Raw genomic sequence first — 20,739 nt, forward strand, 5'->3', positions numbered from 1 at the left:
CCCTCTCTCTGACTAACTTTTATGGTGTGTGATAAAAATAGTTTTGTATTATAAGGAGAAACAAAACAGCAAACATACATTAGCATCCATGGCTATCTGTGATTACCTAAATACCATCTAAAAGCAAGTCCATTATAGCAGAGGGTTCAAAGAGTTTATAGAGGAAACCAGATAGATACACCCCATGTCCTTCAGCATTGAGGAAAGAGTGTTCAAGCAACCTTTTGTTTTCTTTCATGATTTGCAAGAGAGAAGGGAAGACAGACACCTTCTAGTTCTATTTTCATATTCAAGAAATTTCATCATTCCATTTTCTCTGATTAAATGCAGGGAAAATCACCATCTGGGATGCACAAGCAATTTGCAAGTGTTGCAACAATGTTGAATGATGATTTTCACATTCACCTCGTAAAATAAGGAAACACGTTCACAACTATCTTCGCCTTCAATTACTAATGTTTTATCAGAAGCATACCCTCTGATATATAAAGAAATGAAAAATTACCTCTAAGGCTGACATGGCTGCAAAAAGATTAAAATTTTCACCATTTATCAGCTCATCATCTCGAAGATCTGCGAGGAAATATAAAAATAAGTTACTACCTTTTCTTCCAGATTGGATAGCAAGAAAAAGATGATAGGCAAAAAAAACACTAATGCAAACAATCCCTACACTGCCAACACCGATTTAGACTGTCTTTGAAAAAGGAAATAAGACAAAAAATTTATTTTATGTCATAATTATTTATAATGTAAAAAATCAGAGTTATAAGACAAAAAAATTTAATAATAAATATTAAAATTTTTAAAAAAATTAGCGACAAAAAAATAAGTTACTACCCTTTCTTTCAGATTGGATAGCAAGATCAAGATGATCGGAAAAAAGCACTTAAAGACAAATATTTACTTTTAAGTGAAAAATATTTATGAAGTAAAAATACTACTTATAGGACAAAATTTACTAATAAATACAAAAAGTCATCAGTATAAAATTCACTTATGTGTGAAAAATTACTTATAAGTACAAATTTAACAGATAACTTTAAACTTAAAAATAAAAAATACTTATAAATTAAAATTTTAATTATAAGAAAATATGTCATTTTTAAGTTAAAAATTGTCTTATATATAAAAAATTACTTATAAGTAAAAAATCACTTATGAGTAAAAAAATTCAAACTAAAATTATAAATTGAAAATTTCACCAAGTGATGTACATATTTACTCCAGATTATTTACACATACCTACTTTTTTATATATGAGAATACATATAATTTTATTCTTTTAAAAAAAAAATTTAGAACTGAATTGCTGGATAATAAACTCTGAAACATGGGATGGACTGTTTACAAATCTCAATAAAAATAGTCCAAAACTGAACTGCTCGTAATCGTGAAAAAGCTATACTTTAAAGGAGCCCCATAAATGGTACTCAAAACTCCAAAGCAGGCCCTAAGAATTATTGGTGAGCTCATAGCCATGATAAATTAGGAGAAGTACTTGTTATAATACCAAAATTAATAAATAAATTCAATCAACAAATTATTGAAGATGTTGAAAGAAAAAATGAATATTGGGTGGTGATCGAAGTAATACTAGAGATTTAGTACTTTAGACTTAAATTTTAGCAAACAACAAATTTTTAGATAGAAAATTGAGTTCTTTCATTTGCTAATTTCATTTAAACAATATGGCCATGCTGTTACAACATCAAGACTCCCAACCCTAGTACCAGAAAAAAGTCCAAAACCTTCTGACTACAAGAGCTCAACGCATGTTGGCTTAGCTTATAAGCTAATCAAACTTTTTAAAGTCAGATTATTTGGGGAAAAAAAACACATTTGCATCACTTCTAAAATTGGTCTATGATAGGTTTTTTTACCTTGAATAGCTTCTTAACTCAATTTTCCTTTTCATTTCACTAATTAATGAATGAATTTTATGATACACCTTTCTTCAAAACCGTGTTCACTTTTGTTCAAACACCATCAAGGCAGTGCGAGGGCAATAAATTTACAGCATTAGGGATTCATTTTTCCTCGAGTAAAGTGTAGGATGCAGGAGTATGGGGAGCAGGAACACTATTATTGAAATTTGGGGGACATGTGGGTGATTGCACAGCTTTTTCGAAGTGAATAATCTCTTATGCTATTTATTATACATAACCATTGAAGAGTTTGCATCCAGGCTTTGAAGTACATAATCTAAAGTGGTCTTACTAAAATGCAAATTGAAATCAACAATACTCCCATGGACCTAGATGGCTGGTATGATCATATATTCTATTTATTAGTTCAATTGTACCTATTTACACCAAATTCTTGTGTTGAAACTCTTCATGGTCTCGATATAAACTCTCTACAATTGCCCATGGTTACACATAATAAGCATAAGTTATTCTTCAATTTGAAGAAGTTGTGGGAATTTTTGCATATTGCATTCACCCACAAGTTCCCAAATTTCAACAGTGCGTCCCTGCGCCCCCCGCTCCAGTCTAGGAAAAAGTAATCCCTGATGCTATGGATTTCATAATCCTCACAGCCTCAATGTTTGAACAAAGGTTAAGAAGATTATTGAAAAAAGATGTATAATAAAATTCATTGATTCTTCCTAGCTGCCTAGCACTATAAGTATCTATTTAGTAACGGAAAGCTTAAGCATCACCCAATCATCCCTTCCTCAAAAAATTTCTATGAGAATTAGAATAAAATTTACTGCTATAGAATTACTTGAACTTGAAATAGACTGACTAGCAACTACAACGAGATTTTTCAAACATTTTACACACAAATTAGTGCTTGGGGTGGATTCCCGAGCTTGATCCTGGGTGATGAAAGATTTGAGCTTTTGGGAAAACATTGCTGACAGTACATTAATTATACTTCTCTAGCTCTAAAAAATGAATAAACGAGCAATTAGAGAGAGCAGAAGATATCAAGATACCGTTGCAGGCAAGTCCAAGAAGAGATGAAGCATCAGCCCAAACAGTGCCTTCGCCCGAAGGAATCGAAGGACTAATTGGTACTTCAATAGCTCTCCTTCTCTCAGCTTCAATTTTCTCTGCCATCGATAACTTCACCTCTCCTCTCCTATCCTCTCTTCCCTCTCTCTTAGCTGTGTACGCAAGAGTGCGAATTAGAAACTTCGCATTTGACGAGAAACCGTATTTCGCTGATTTCAAGAACGAATTTGGTAGGTATGAACAATTTGTGAAGAACGTTCAAAGTCTTGCTTCAGTCTGCCGCAACGCGAAAAGTGTCGTCTCTTGTTGGTTCGGACTTTGATAGGGCAACGCTGTTTTTTCAGCCTTTTTCCTAGTGAATACTGAATATTATGAATTCAGTCCGCAACTTACGTTTAATCATCAGAATATTTTAATCATCAGTATTTCACTTTTGTTGCACAAATACCCTTGTATTAATTTAAAATAAATAAATGGAAAGGAGAAAGCAAAAAAAAAAAAAAATTGACCGTTAAAAAAGGAAAATTCCCAAAATTCTCTTGTTCTAGCTCATCTCAAGTAAAAAGTTTCATTAGTCACTAAATATTGAATGTTGTCACATTGTTGTCGTTGAACTTCCTTATGCTGCTGAGTGGTCATTCGAAAGTTATTTCCTCACTCTCCAAGATTCTGTTTCAATGGTTGCTGTTATGGCTTGATGTCAGCTTAGTTGGCAACTAGCGGCATTTTTACTCCTGCAATGTTGGTGTCGTAATTCTTGAAAACAAATGATTAGGCTCTCCATTCTCCCTATTTCATCCATGGTTGCATCTAAGGCTACTAGCTTATGTCGTAGCTTTCTTTGGGATTCAAAAAGGCTGTTGGTTGCGTGGAGTAGTATTTGCTTACCTAAACAAGAAGATGGGTTGGGATTTACAGAAATTAAATGCTGGAATTCGGTGATTCTCGCCAAAACTCTTTGGAACATTCATTGCAAGAAGGATACACTTTGGGTGAAGTGGGTAAATATGATCTTCCTTGGTGGTAGGAACATTTGGGATTACAAGACAAGGAAGGATGATTCTCCACTACTCAAAAAGTTGCTGAAAATACGTGACTGATTTGCACAGGCCCAACTCTCAGATCAGTGCAGTTCTCGCACAACACACCCTCAACCTGTCTCTACGGTTGCAATGGACAGTTTCACCGCATGCACAACTATCGACAGATTCTGTATAGCTGTAGGTTATGATTTTCTCAGACCAAAGGAGCCAACAACTACCTGGAACAACTTTAATTTGGAACTCCTATGTCACACCGAAACATGCATTTATCCTTTGGTTAGGAGCTAAATCTAAGCTACTAACAAAGGATAAATTGAATTACTTGAATATTGATCGAGGGTGTGTTTTCTGTGCATCTACCAATGAGACTGTGCACCATCTGTTTTTCTCCTGCCCAATCAGTTCTGCAATTTGGGGACGTATCTGGCATTGGTTGGGTTTTAGGCGTCTCATGTCTACCCTACCAAGTGCATTAAGAAAGAAGCTCGATGAACAACATGGCAAAGCAAAGTTAAGCGGATCGCTCTTGCTAACACTATTTATCACTTATGGATGGTGCGCAATATGAGGGATTTTTGAGGATTTAAATCCTAATGTTGAAGGCATCGTTCGAAAGATCAAAACATACGTATACAAAGTCATGTTCTCTTTGTATCCGTATGTTTTGATTCAATTTGAGACTTTGGCATTAAACAGTTGATCTTTTGTATTATTCATCATTTTATGTTAGTTGTTAAGCAGTCTTCCCGGGTATGCCTGGTGTACTTGTTGTTTGATTTCATTTTTTGCTTACTCGGGGATGTTCAGTGTACTTGTAATTGCTCAGACATTTGTTTACTTGGGTGTGCCCAGTATACTTGTACATGTTTTTGATTTATAGTAATTCACATTTATTGATAAAAAAATGATTTTACCTACGTCTAAATCTCAAAACAATTTCATACAAGAAGAGGAATCGAAATCCCCAACCTCCAAATTCCAAAAGAGGAACCCTAGCGATTTGCGAAAATTGCTTCCCTTCCAATTTCAAAAATCCTGACATCGGATGATTTCGTACCCCTAATCTCTCATCCCTGCATCATTTGTCATCTTCCCATAAGCTAACCCTCAAATTCACAAAGGAGCAAATCGGCCAGCTGGACCACTTCCACGCACGTATCTGGTAATTTCATATTTTGGTCTTCTCTCCTTATTAACTATATTCTGGTACTTCTCCAAAGGCTATTAGGTGACTTGGTACGAGGATTTAGTTTGCATGTATGAACTAAGAATGTCTTTGACACATCCATGTTAGTGGAATTGGTGGGGTTTTTTTCACCTAGAAAAATCCCTCATTTTGGTAGTTGATATGGTCTTTTTTTTCTTTTTTCTTTTTTGTGTCAATTATTGGTCAATACTATCAAATTCTTCACAATTTTGTAACTAATATAATATTTTAATTTACATCATCTCTGGTTTCATATCCTATCAAGGTGAGAGATATAATGTTTTTTGTGTTGCTTGACCTAAAATATCTTGTTTTACAGCTTGAGGTTTTCTTATAAGTGAATTTTTTTCAGTAAATGCTTGTGTGCTTTGTCCTATGTTTGTATAGTTTGGATTATTAGTGCTTTCAACTTGTTTCGACATTTGGTATTAGGAACTTGGAGCACTTGGAAAACTTCGACGTTTTATCCATGTGAAATTTTGTTTTTATGAGTAAGAGTGTCTTTGAGTTACATGTCTGGAAACCTGAAGATAAGTCTAGTGGGAAAGGCAAGACTAATGATCTTGCTGAAAATTTGTCGTCTATGTTGATGAGAGCTACTCAAACATCGAAAAAAAAAAGAATCCATGGAGATATTCGTCAACATATCTATTCACAAGTTGTGGACGATAATTGGTAAGGAAAGGAAAAATGCCGTGAATTTGTTCCAAACATGTGATAGAGTGAGAGTTCTCTTGTATTTGTTGAACTCCGTGTTATGTAATCAACACTAAAATTGTTGTAAATTACATCGTATTTTCATTGCCATTGGGAGCTACTAATGATCTTGCTGAAAATTTGTCGTCTATGTTGATGAGAGCCACTCAAACGTCGAAAAAAAAAAGAATCCATGGAGATATTCGTCAACATATCTATTCACAAGTTGTGGACGATAATTGGTAAGGAAAGGAAAAATGCCGTGAATTTGTTCCAAACATGTGATAGAGTGAGAGTTCTCTTGTATTTGTTGAACTCCATGTTATGTAATCAACACTAAAATTGTTGTAAATTACGTAGTATTTTCATTGCCACTGGAATTAGTAGTTAACTTTGCTGGTAATGGAACTTTCGTATATGGAAACATTGTGTAAACATGCTTAATGGTTCAAGAAATTAATGCATTTCAGTTGTTGAATTTGCAGCATCTCATTTTTAACCAATGTGAGGCACTTCGAGCATTAATTGGTTTGGGTTATTCGCCATATGATTGACCATGAATCACTAGTGACTTCAACTTCCTGTGTGCATTAATGAATCCACACGGCATTGTAATGCATTACAATTCTCTCATCTTTGTCCAATTGAATACAGATCATGCTACAATCTAACAATGTTCTATCCAATTGTCTGGATAAAACCAATGACTCTGAGAATATTCATTTACATGGAGTTATATCTTGAGCTCAACCTCTATATTTGTGCTGTAGACAACGTTAAATGCCAAAAATAAACAAAGTACCTTGAGCTTAGCCTCCATACATGATTCAAATATTATCACAGTTCCTTGCATAAATGAGAATAATAAAGTTATATGGCACTTCATGCATTGATTGGTTCCTAATGCCAAGTTTGCATGCTTGTATAATCTGGGGAGTAACAATTCTTCTACAGAACACCATCCATATACACCAGATACAACACCAAAACATATATAATCTGTTAAAAGTATGCCCAAATAGGAAAAATTACTTTTACTAAAGGTATGTTTCAATCCAAACATGTTTCTGCATAAACATTTACATTCGACGGAGATAGCATATCAGTTTCAATGATAGAAAAAACAACATGCAATTTACATCCATTATGCATATTCATGTTCTAATGTTCAGTCCGCCAAAAGTACTAATATTAGCAATTAGGAACCATTAATTTTTTGAATTTGATGTTCTGCCTGTAGATTTATGTAGGTGATTATCTAAGCAGATTTCTTCTACTTTCTCTAGCTACAATGGGGGTAGACATGAACCACAAGGACTGTTCTTCAACTGGGTTTTGGTTTGAAGATGATCCCATGCATCTAAATGTGACCATTTTCCCCTGTATTATATTGTCACGAATTGGACCACAATTTGCAACCACCAACTCACACGGCTCGATCAAGTAAATAATCAAACTGAAACTAGTTGAAATTGTAACCAAAGTAAAGCAAAAGAGAATGGGGGGAGTAAACGAAAAAATAAGAAAAATAGAGAGAGAGAGAGAGAGAGAGAGAGAGGATGCTGTTGAATATCTCAACAAATTCACTAGACATTTCGGATTGCAAAAAACTCCCTGACGTTAGCATTTCAGCCTACATTGACTTTCTTCCTTTATTGTAAAGAAAACGTGTTTTTTCTCATCCAAAATCAATGAAACGTTTTAACTAATATTAACAATTTATTTAATTCCAAAAAGGCGTCGTCTTTGTTACTGTAAAATGGCGTTGCTTCTTCTTTCAAATATCAAATAATTCTATTGGTTGTCTTCTTCATTCTTCATCTGCTCTTCTTTTTCTTCATTGATTTCCCACGTGACAATCCTCCCCTTCACATTGATCTTATTCCCAAGATCGAAAGAGAGAAAATTGGGATTTGATTTAATCCAATTAGCGTCATCCCAAGTTGCACGACCTGTAGAAAGATCAGACCATTGAACTAGCCATTGCACCACTGAATGTGTTCTTTATGGGGTTAACCTGGATTGCAAAATGGAAATGGGCTTGTATACTGGTTCAGTCCATTGAATTTTTGTAGGTAGTTGTAATATCGGCATAGCATTATCTCCCAACTTCTCCAGGGATACATGACGATCTTAGTGGATTTTGGAGCCAACCGTTAAATCCAATTGATAAGCCACTATCCCTAATTTCTTAGTAATCAGGTATGGACCGAAGTGCCTAACACCCAGCTTGTGATTAAGCTTGTGTTCAATGCTACTTGTAGGGGTGAAGTTTTAGGAATACCTAATCACTTTCAACAAATGATCTTTCTAGCCTTTTTTTCTTTGAATAATTCTACTTGTACACCTAAATGTGTATCGAATTTTTTACCCCCTCTCATATGTACACGGGACCTTTATGGATAAAAAAAAATCCCAAATGTGGTCCCCACCTTTTATTGTGAGTACTCAGTAAGGGATTAGGTGAAAAAATTTCGGTACATGTAGCATGATTTTTTTTATCAACACAAAGCTTCATCCTTGCACGAACCTTTGTTAAGCAGTTTGACTATCAACTTAAATACTGTAGGAAAGTGAATAATAGCAACTATTGAATTGGAGCATGTTGCCATACTATATTTGTGAGTTAGTAAATCTTGTTAGGCCAGTTTTCACCTTAGTTTAATTTGATAGAAAAGGGCACGTAGATTAGATGATGTTGAAGATTATTTTGTAAATCTATAGATTCAGAGTACGAGTTGTGAGTGATTGAAAGTCACTTAAACTCTATCTTATGAGATAATATTTTACCACACATTTAACTGCCTATAAGTACGATTTCTGCAAACATTCATTAGTTGTAGTGACCATTCTTCTGTGTTGACTAATTACTGTGATTTGAATTATGGTTACTCATATGTGTGTAAATCGAGAGAATGGCCAATGAAGGTAAATCGACAACGGTGACTATTTCTAATAATTTTTTTGTAATCCTTTTGCTACATGATCAGTACTGTTCAAATATCATATTCTAGCTCCGCTATCCTTTCAAGCCACTATGCCAACACACTAAGTTTGGTTGAAGAATGGTGAGTGTGCATGCTTTTCCTTTTTTTCGCTCATTATGTATTACCGACTAGTGGATATTCGATAATGGAGAGTGTTACTAATCATAAATGATTCTCCCAATAAGACCTACATGGAAGCCTTAGGTTTATACACGTGGCATTGATGTCAAATAAAGCAGGAGGTCACATGAGTAAACATTTGAGGCTGTGTGCATTGGGTACCAAGGTCGATATGGTCCAATGTGGGTCTACTTCTTGCTACCGAACTCCTTGGGCTTCCGAAATCCTAAACAATCAGAAGAGGATCTGGGAAGCGCATCTCTGGAGTTGATTGATGTGACATTCTCCATTTAATGGGTGTCAGAGACATCAGCCTAGGGTTGTAGGGTAGCTGACCTGTTGTTAAAAGTTTATTAATGTGATTAATGTGAAATAGAATCGATGTGACATTATGGTCCAACAGATCATGTCACGTGGATCGGATCCAACAGTGACCATGTCGACCTAATCACTATAAATAGATAATTCTTGTATCATTTTGGGGGATAAATCTTTTGACAAAGAAGGAATTGAGAGCATAATACATAAAAGAAAACTTGTCTACTATTGGTCTTCTGCTCCTTCTTCCATGAGTATACATATTTACAATTAACATACTACAAAGACACATCCACGTGTACACAATCTCCTAATACCGTTGGCTATTTTAGGAGGTCAACATAGAGTATATTACATCTTGTATGTTTTCTTATCAAGTGGCATTTGAGTTCTTCGAAAAATTTCGAAGAGTGTTTCAATCTTGAAATTGAAGCACACGACATCTATCGTCTATACATATAATTAGATATACCTATTCTATGTTAGGCTCATGTTTATTGTAAACACTCGAGTCTCTTTTCATTTATATATTTTGAAAGATCCACAAATACTATCCATTATTTTATCACTTATTTTATTCGTTTATAATTTAAAATCGTTTGTAAACACGTCGCAGATCTACGTTTGAACATAAATGTTATTTATGTGCAATTTTATGTTAGCAGTATTAAGAAGGTGTATTCAATGATGTAACTACAATAAAACTGTAGATTTTAGCGTTTGAGTGAAACAAAACCCATATTTTCGCGAATATTTTGATAATGGACTTTTGTTGTCACCTGTTTTGGATAAAAATCATATTTTTTAGTAGATTTTGATGAAATATATGGTTGAAAATTTGTTAACAGTTGTCAATTCGATAAAATGTATTATTGAAAATAAATTTGAAGAAAAACGAGTTTTGATAAATTCTGGCCTAATAGGGGCAAATTTGTAATTTTTTTTTAGATATAATGTGATTATAAAGTAATTTACATGTCAAAAATATTTTATTTGAAAAAAATGTGTTTAAAAAATAAACTTGAGGAAAGATGAGTTTTGATAAATAAGGTTCAATCATTAAGTGACAAATATGAAACTTTACATAAAATTTAGTGACTTTTTTTATATAAGATCAGTGGGCCAATCCATGCCAATATCAATGGTAATGGGTCTTGGCCCAACCTGGGCAGGTTTGCTGGCCGTGCCATCTTGGCTATGGGTGGTTGGTTCAAACTTGTCGACACTCTCTAAGACCTTTATATACAATTACAAATAGAGGGCTCTTCAAATTTTGTTAGAAGATATTGTCTTGATCAATTTTGACTGCCAAACGAGTTTTAGTATAATGGCGTATTTGATTGGCCATTTTTCACCAGAATTTCAATTTTCAGAGTGTTTGATTGTCATTTTTTTTCATGAAAATTATTTTTCAACATTTGAAAATATACATAGTTTTCTTTACTTTTGAGGATAATAATTCTTTGAGGAAATGTAGGTTTTTGTTTTTCTTAAAATAAAAAAAAAAATTTATATTCTACATAACATTTTTCATGTCATTCAAACATACCTTAAGAGTAAATTATTGTAGTATATTTAGTTACTTGAAACTAAGCGTATATTTGCCCCTCATTTTTTTAAAAAAAAAATTTAGAACTGAATTGCTGGATAATAAACTCTGAAACATGGGATGGACTGTTTACAAATCTCAATAAAAATAGTCCAAAACTGAACTGCTCGTAATCGTGAAAAAGCTATACTTTAAAGGAGCCCCATAAATGGTACTCAAAACTCCAAAGCAGGCCCTAAGAATTATTGGTGAGCTCATAGCCATGATAAATTAGGAGAAGTACTTGTTATAATACCAAAATTAATAAATAAATTCAATCAACAAATTATTGAAGATGTTGAAAGAAAAAATGAATATTGGGTGGTGATCGAAGTAATACTAGAGATTTAGTACTTTAGACTTAAATTTTAGCAAACAACAAATTTTTAGATAGAAAATTGAGTTCTTTCATTTGCTAATTTCATTTAAACAATATGGCCATGCTGTTACAACATCAAGACTCCCAACCCTAGTACCAGAAAAAAGTCCAAAACCTTCTGACTACAAGAGCTCAACGCATGTTGGCTTAGCTTATAAGCTAATCAAACTTTTTAAAGTCAGATTATTTGGGGAAAAAAAACACATTTGCATCACTTCTAAAATTGGTCTATGATAGGTTTTTTTACCTTGAATAGCTTCTTAACTCAATTTTCCTTTTCATTTCACTAATTAATGAATGAATTTTATGATACACCTTTCTTCAAAACCGTGTTCACTTTTGTTCAAACACCATCAAGGCAGTGCGAGGGCAATAAATTTACAGCATTAGGGATTCATTTTTCCTCGAGTAAAGTGTAGGATGCAGGAGTATGGGGAGCAGGAACACTATTATTGAAATTTGGGGGACATGTGGGTGATTGCACAGCTTTTTCGAAGTGAATAATCTCTTATGCTATTTATTATACATAACCATTGAAGAGTTTGCATCCAGGCTTTGAAGTACATAATCTAAAGTGGTCTTACTAAAATGCAAATTGAAATCAACAATACTCCCATGGACCTAGATGGCTGGTATGATCATATATTCTATTTATTAGTTCAATTGTACCTATTTACACCAAATTCTTGTGTTGAAACTCTTCATGGTCTCGATATAAACTCTCTACAATTGCCCATGGTTACACATAATAAGCATAAGTTATTCTTCAATTTGAAGAAGTTGTGGGAATTTTTGCATATTGCATTCACCCACAAGTTCCCAAATTTCAACAGTGCGTCCCTGCGCCCCCCGCTCCAGTCTAGGAAAAAGTAATCCCTGATGCTATGGATTTCATAATCCTCACAGCCTCAATGTTTGAACAAAGGTTAAGAAGATTATTGAAAAAAGATGTATAATAAAATTCATTGATTCTTCCTAGCTGCCTAGCACTATAAGTATCTATTTAGTAACGGAAAGCTTAAGCATCACCCAATCATCCCTTCCTCAAAAAATTTCTATGAGAATTAGAATAAAATTTACTGCTATAGAATTACTTGAACTTGAAATAGACTGACTAGCAACTACAACGAGATTTTTCAAACATTTTACACACAAATTAGTGCTTGGGGTGGATTCCCGAGCTTGATCCTGGGTGATGAAAGATTTGAGCTTTTGGGAAAACATTGCTGACAGTACATTAATTATACTTCTCTAGCTCTAAAAAATGAATAAACGAGCAATTAGAGAGAGCAGAAGATATCAAGATACCGTTGCAGGCAAGTCCAAGAAGAGATGAAGCATCAGCCCAAACAGTGCCTTCGCCCGAAGGAATCGAAGGACTAATTGGTACTTCAATAGCTCTCCTTCTCTCAGCTTCAATTTTCTCTGCCATCGATAACTTCACCTCTCCTCTCCTATCCTCTCTTCCCTCTCTCTTAGCTGTGTACGCAAGAGTGCGAATTAGAAACTTCGCATTTGACGAGAAACCGTATTTCGCTGATTTCAAGAACGAATTTGGTAGGTATGAACAATTTGTGAAGAACGTTCAAAGTCTTGCTTCAGTCTGCCGCAACGCGAAAAGTGTCGTCTCTTGTTGGTTCGGACTTTGATAGGGCAACGCTGTTTTTTCAGCCTTTTTCCTAGTGAATACTGAATATTATGAATTCAGTCCGCAACTTACGTTTAATCATCAGAATATTTTAATCATCAGTATTTCACTTTTGTTGCACAAATACCCTTGTATTAATTTAAAATAAATAAATGGAAAGGAGAAAGCAAAAAAAAAAAAAATTGACCGTTAAAAAAGGAAAATTCCCAAAATTCTCTTGTTCTAGCTCATCTCAAGTAAAAAGTTTCATTAGTCACTAAATATTGAATGTTGTCACATTGTTGTCGTTGAACTTCCTTATGCTGCTGAGTGGTCATTCGAAAGTTATTTCCTCACTCTCCAAGATTCTGTTTCAATGGTTGCTGTTATGGCTTGATGTCAGCTTAGTTGGCAACTAGCGGCATTTTTACTCCTGCAATGTTGGTGTCGTAATTCTTGAAAACAAATGATTAGGCTCTCCATTCTCCCTATTTCATCCATGGTTGCATCTAAGGCTACTAGCTTATGTCGTAGCTTTCTTTGGGATTCAAAAAGGCTGTTGGTTGCGTGGAGTAGTATTTGCTTACCTAAACAAGAAGATGGGTTGGGATTTACAGAAATTAAATGCTGGAATTCGGTGATTCTCGCCAAAACTCTTTGGAACATTCATTGCAAGAAGGATACACTTTGGGTGAAGTGGGTAAATATGATCTTCCTTGGTGGTAGGAACATTTGGGATTACAAGACAAGGAAGGATGATTCTCCACTACTCAAAAAGTTGCTGAAAATACGTGACTGATTTGCACAGGCCCAACTCTCAGATCAGTGCAGTTCTCGCACAACACACCCTCAAACTGTCTCTACGGTTGCAATGGACAGTTTCACCGCATGCACAACTATCGACAGATTCTATATAGCTGTAGGTTATGATTTTCTCAGACCAAAGGAGCCAACAACTACCTGGAACAACTTTAATTTGGAACTCCTATGTCACACCGAAACATGCATTTATCCTTTGGTTAGGAGCTAAATCTAAGCTACTAACAAAGGATAAATTGAATTACTTGAATATTGATCGAGGGTGTGTTTTCTGTGCATCTACCAATGAGACTGTGCACCATCTGTTTTTCTCCTGCCCAATCAGTTCTGCAATTTGGGGACGTATCTGGCATTGGTTGGGTTTTAGGCGTCTCATGTCTACCCTACCAAGTGCATTAAGAAAGAAGCTCGATGAACAACATGGCAAAGCAAAGTTAAGCGGATCGCTCTTGCTAACACTATTTATCACTTATGGATGGTGCGCAATATGAGGGATTTTTGAGGATTTAAATCCTAATGTTGAAGGCATCGTTCGAAAGATCAAAACATACGTATACAAAGTCATGTTCTCTTTGTATCCGTATGTTTTGATTCAATTTGAGACTTTGGCATTAAACAGTTGATCTTTTGTATTATTCATCATTTTATGTTAGTTGTTAAGCAGTCTTCCCGGGTATGCCCGGTGTACTTGTTGTTTGATTTCATTTTTTGCTTACTCGGGGATGTTCAGTGTACTTGTAATTGCTCAGACATTTGTTTACTTGGGTGTGCCCAGTATACTTGTACATGTTTTTGATTTATAGTAATTCACATTTATTGATAAAAAAATGATTTTACCTACGTCTAAATCTCAAAACAATTTCATACAAGAAGAGGAATCGAAATCCCCAACCTCCAAATTCCAAAAGAGGAACCCTAGCGATTTGCGAAAATTGCTTCCCTTCCAATTTCAAAAATCCTGACATCGGATGATTTCGTACCCCTAATCTCTCATCCCTGCATCATTTGTCATCTTCCCATAAGCTAACCCTCAAATTCACAAAGGAGCAAATCGGCCAGCTGGACCACTTCCACGCACGTATCTGGTAATTTCATATTTTGGTCTTCTCTCCTTATTAACTATATTCTGGTACTTCTCCAAAGGCTATTAGGTGACTTGGTACGAGGATTTAGTTTGCATGTATGAACTAAGAATGTCTTTGACACATCCATGTTAGTGGAATTGGTGGGGTTTTTTTCACCTAGAAAAATCCCTCATTTTGGTAGTTGATATGGTCTTTTTTTTCTTTTTTCTTTTTTGTGTCAATTATTGGTCAATACTATCAAATTCTTCACAATTTTGTAACTAATATAATATTTTAATTTACATCATCTCTGGTTTCATATCCTATCAAGGTGAGAGATATAATGTTTTTTGTGTTGCTTGACCTAAAATATCTTGTTTTACAGCTTGAGGTTTTCTTATAAGTGAATTTTTTTCAGTAAATGCTTGTGTGCTTTGTCCTATGTTTGTATAGTTTGGATTATTAGTGCTTTCAACTTGTTTCGACATTTGGTATTAGGAACTTGGAGCACTTGGAAAACTTCGACGTTTTATCCATGTGAAATTTTGTTTTTATGAGTAAGAGTGTCTTTGAGTTACATGTCTGGAAACCTGAAGATAAGTCTAGTGGGAAAGGCAAGACTAATGATCTTGCTGAAAATTTGTCGTCTATGTTGATGAGAGCTACTCAAACATCGAAAAAAAAAAGAATCCATGGAGATATTCGTCAACATATCTATTCACAAGTTGTGGACGATAATTGGTAAGGAAAGGAAAAATGCCGTGAATTTGTTCCAAACATGTGATAGAGTGAGAGTTCTCTTGTATTTGTTGAACTCCGTGTTATGTAATCAACACTAAAATTGTTGTAAATTACATCGTATTTTCATTGCCATTGGGAGCTACTAATGATCTTGCTGAAAATTTGTCGTCTATGTTGATGAGAGCCACTCAAACGTCGAAAAAAAAAAGAATCCATGGAGATATTCGTCAACATATCTATTCACAAGTTGTGGACGATAATTGGTAAGGAAAGGAAAAATGCCGTGAATTTGTTCCAAACATGTGATAGAGTGAGAGTTCTCTTGTATTTGTTGAACTCCATGTTATGTAATCAACACTAAAATTGTTGTAAATTACGTAGTATTTTCATTGCCACTGGAATTAGTAGTTAACTTTGCTGGTAATGGAACTTTCGTATATGGAAACATTGTGTAAACATGCTTAATGGTTCAAGAAATTAATGCATTTCAGTTGTTGAATTTGCAGCATCTCATTTTTAACCAATGTGAGGCACTTCGAGCATTAATTGGTTTGGGTTATTCGCCATATGATTGACCATGAATCACTAGTGACTTCAACTTCCTGTGTGCATTAATGAATCCACACGGCATTGTAATGCATTACAATTCTCTCATCTTTGTCCAATTGAATACAGATCATGCTACAATCTAACAATGTTCTATCCAATTGTCTGGATAAAACCAATGACTCTGAGAATATTCATTTACATGGAGTTATATCTTGAGCTCAACCTCTATATTTGTGCTGTAGACAACGTTAAATGCCAAAAATAAACAAAGTACCTTGAGCTTAGCCTCCATACATGATTCAAATATTATCACAGTTCCTTGCATAAATGAGAATAATAAAGTTATATGGCACTTCATGCATTGATTGGTTCCTAATGCCAAGTTTGCATGCTTGTATAATCTGGGGAGTAACAATTCTTCTACAGAACACCATCCATATACACCAGATACAACACCAAAACATATATAATCTGTTAAAAGTATGCCCAAATAGGAAAAATTACTTTTACTAAAGGTATGTTTCAATCCAAACATGTTTCTGCATAAACATTTACATTCGACGGAGATAGCATATCAGTTTCAATGATAGAAAAAACAACATGCAATTTACATCCATTATGCATATTCATGTTCTAATGTTCAGTCCGCCAAAAGTACTAATATTAGCAATTAGGAACCATTAATTTTTTGAATTTGATGTTCTGCCTGTAGATTTATGTAGGTGATTATCTAAGCAGATTTCTTCTACTTTCTCTAGCTACAATGGGGGTAGACATGAACCACAAGGACTGTTCTTCAACTGGGTTTTGGTTTGAAGATGATCCCATGCATCTAAATGTGACCATTTTCCCCTGTATTATATTGTCACGAATTGGACCACAATTTGCAACCACCAACTCACACGGCTCGATCAAGTAAATAATCAAACTGAAACTAGTTGAAATTGTAACCAAAGTAAAGCAAAAGAGAATGGGGGGAGTAAACGAAAAAATAAGAAAAATAGAGAGAGAGAGAGAGAGGATGCTGTTGAATATCTCAACAAATTCACTAGACATTTCGGATTGCAAAAAACTCCCTGACGTTAGCATTTCAGCCTACATTGACTTTCTTCCTTTATTGTAAAGAAAACGTGTTTTTTCTCATCCAAAATCAATGAAACGTTTTAACTAATATTAACAATTTATTTAATTCCAAAAAGGCGTCGTCTTTGTTACTGTAAAATGGCGTTGCTTCTTCTTTCAAATATCAAATAATTCTATTGGTTGTCTTCTTCATTCTTCATCTGCTCTTCTTTTTCTTCATTGATTTCCCACGTGACAATCCTCCCCTTCACATTGATCTTATTCCCAAGATCGAAAGAGAGAAAATTGGGATTTGATTTAATCCAATTAGCGTCATCCCAAGTTGCACGACCTGTAGAAAGATCAGACCATTGAACTAGCCATTGCACCACTGAATGTGTTCTTTATGGGGTTAACCTGGATTGCAAAATGGAAATGGGCTTGTATACTGGTTCAGTCCATTGAATTTTTGTAGGTAGTTGTAATATCGGCATAGCATTATCTCCCAACTTCTCCAGGGATACATGACGATCTTAGTGGATTTTGGAGCCAACCGTTAAATCCAATTGATAAGCCACTATCCCTAATTTCTTAGTAATCAGGTATGGACCGAAGTGCCTAACACCCAGCTTGTGATTAAGCTTGTGTTCAATGCTACTTGTAGGGGTGAAGTTTTAGGAATACCTAATCACTTTCAACAAATGATCTTTCTAGCCTTTTTTTCTTTGAATAATTCTACTTGTACACCTAAATGTGTATCGAATTTTTTACCCCCTCTCATATGTACACGGGACCTTTATGGATAAAAAAAATCCCAAATGTGGTCCCCACCTTTTATTGTGAGTACTCAGTAAGGGATTAGGTGAAAAAATTTCGGTACATGTAGCATGATTTTTTTTATCAACACAAAGCTTCATCCTTGCACGAACCTTTGTTAAGCAGTTTGACTATCAACTTAAATACTGTAGGAAAGTGAATAATAGCAACTATTGAATTGGAGCATGTTGCCATACTATATTTGTGAGTTAGTAAATCTTGTTAGGCCAGTTTTCACCTTAGTTTAATTTGATAGAAAAGGGCACGTAGATTAGATGATGTTGAAGATTATTTTGTAAATCTATAGATTCAGAGTACGAGTTGTGAGTGATTGAAAGTCACTTAAACTCTATCTTATGAGATAATATTTTACCACACATTTAACTGCCTATAAGTACGATTTCTGCAAACATTCATTAGTTGTAGTGACCATTCTTCTGTGTTGACTAATTACTGTGATTTGAATTATGGTTACTCATATGTGTGTAAATCGAGAGAATGGCCAATGAAGGTAAATCGACAACGGTGACTATTTCTAATAATTTTTTTGTAATCCTTTTGCTACATGATCAGTACTGCTCAAATATCATATTCTAGCTCCGCTATCCTTTCAAGCCACTATGCCAACACACTAAGTTTGGTTGAAGAATGGTGAGTGTGCATGCTTTTCCTTTTTTTCGCTCATTATGTATTACCGACTAGTGGATATTCGATAATGGAGAGTGTTACTAATCATAAATGATTCTCCCAATAAGACCTACATGGAAGCCTTAGGTTTATACACGTGGCATTGATGTCAAATAAAGCAGGAGGTCACATGAGTAAACATTTGAGGCTGTGTGCATTGGGTACCAAGGTCGATATGGTCCAATGTGGGTCTACTTCTTGCTACCGAACTCCTTGGGCTTCCGAAATCCTAAACAATCAGAAGAGGATCTGGGAAGCGCATCTCTGGAGTTGATTGATGTGACATTCTCCATTTAATGGGTGTCAGAGACATCAGCCTAGGGTTGTAGGGTAGCTGACCTGTTGTTAAAAGTTTATTAATGTGATTAATGTGAAATAGAATCGATGTGACATTATGGTCCAACAGATCATGTCACGTGGATCGGATCCAACAGTGACCATGTCGACCTAATCACTATAAATAGATAATTCTTGTATCATTTTGGGGGATAAATCTTTTGACAAAGAAGGAATTGAGAGCATAATACATAAAAGAAAACTTGTCTACTATTGGTCTTCTGCTCCTTCTTCCATGAGTATACATATTTACAATTAACATACTACAAAGACACATCCACGTGTACACAATCTCCTAATACCGTTGGCTATTTTAGGAGGTCAACATAGAGTATATTACATCTTGTATGTTTTCTTATCAAGTGGCATTTGAGTTCTTCGAAAAATTTCGAAGAGTGTTTCAATCTTGAAATTGAAGCACACGACATCTATCGTCTATACATATAATTAGATATACCTATTCTATGTTAGGCTCATGTTTATTGTAAACACTCGAGTCTCTTTTCATTTATATATTTTGAAAGATCCACAAATACTATCCATTATTTTATCACTTATTTTATTCGTTTATAATTTAAAATCGTTTGTAAACACGTCGCAGATCTACGTTTGAACATAAATGTTATTTATGTGCAATTTTATGTTAGCAGTATTAAGAAGGTGTATTCAATGATGTAACTACAATAAAACTGTAGATTTTAGCGTTTGAGTGAAACAAAACCCATATTTTCGCGAATATTTTGATAATGGACTTTTGTTGTCACCTGTTTTGGATAAAAATCATATTTTTTAGTAGATTTTGATGAAATATATGGTTGAAAATTTGTTAACAGTTGTCAATTCGATAAAATGTATTATTGAAAATAAATTTGAAGAAAAACGAGTTTTGATAAATTCTGGCCTAATAGGGGCAAATTTGTAATTTTTTTTTAGATATAATGTGATTATAAAGTAATTTACATGTCAAAAATATTTTATTTGAAAAAAATGTGTTTAAAAAATAAACTTGAGGAAAGATGAGTTTTGATAAATAAGGTTCAATCATTAAGTGACAAATATGAAACTTTACATAAAATTTAGTGACTTTTTTTATATAAGATCAGTGGGCCAATCCATGCCAATATCAATGGTAATGGGTCTTGGCCCAACCTGGGCAGGTTTGCTGGCCGTGCCATCTTGGCTATGGGTGGTTGGTTCAAACTTGTCGACACTCTCTAAGACCTTTATATACAATTACAAATAGAGGGCTCTTCAAATTTTGTTAGAAGATATTGTCTTGATCAATTTTGACTGCCAAACGAGTTTTAGTATAATGGCGTATTTGATTGGCCATTTTTCACCAGAATTTCAATTTTCAGAGTGTTTGATTGTCATTTTTTTTCATGAAAATTATTTTTCAACATTTGAAAATATACATAGTTTTCTTTACTTTTGAGGATAATAATTCTTTGAGGAAATGTAGGTTTTTGTTTTTCTTAAAATAAAAAAAAAAATTTATATTCTACATAACATTTTTCATGTCATTCAAACATACCTTAAGAGTAAATTATTGTAGTATATTTAGTTACTTGAAACTAAGCGTATATTTGCCCCTCATTTTTTTAAACTTATTTTTAAGTACACATTCTCCCATAAAATAATTTTATATGCAAGCCTAAATTTTTCATATTTTTCAACCAAACATTATCAAACAAAATATTATTCCAAAATACATTTTGACAAAAAAAAAAAAAAAAG

At 34.3% G+C, this 20,739-nt stretch overlaps 1 protein-coding gene across 1 annotated transcript in view; it reads right to left on the reverse strand.

Annotated features, from left to right (window-relative positions):
• LOC111368337 (N-alpha-acetyltransferase 35, NatC auxiliary subunit) overlaps positions 1–3,328 on the reverse strand; it is an 18,070-nt gene extending 14,742 nt beyond the window's left edge. Inside the window, exons 1-2 of the mRNA XM_022989568.1 lie at positions 2,945–3,328; positions 506–573 (exon numbers count right to left, since the gene is read on the reverse strand). Coding sequence (XP_022845336.1) covers positions 506–573; positions 2,945–3,068 — 192 coding nt within the window. The 5' untranslated portion in view covers positions 3,069–3,328. The remainder of the gene's footprint in view (positions 1–505; positions 574–2,944) is intronic.
• Between the last annotated feature and the right edge of the window lie 17,411 nt (positions 3,329–20,739).

This window comes from Olea europaea, chromosome 2 (assembly GCF_002742605.1).
Source record: "Olea europaea var. sylvestris chromosome 2, O_europaea_v1, whole genome shotgun sequence".
Lineage (NCBI taxonomy): Eukaryota > Viridiplantae > Streptophyta > Magnoliopsida > Lamiales > Oleaceae > Olea > Olea europaea.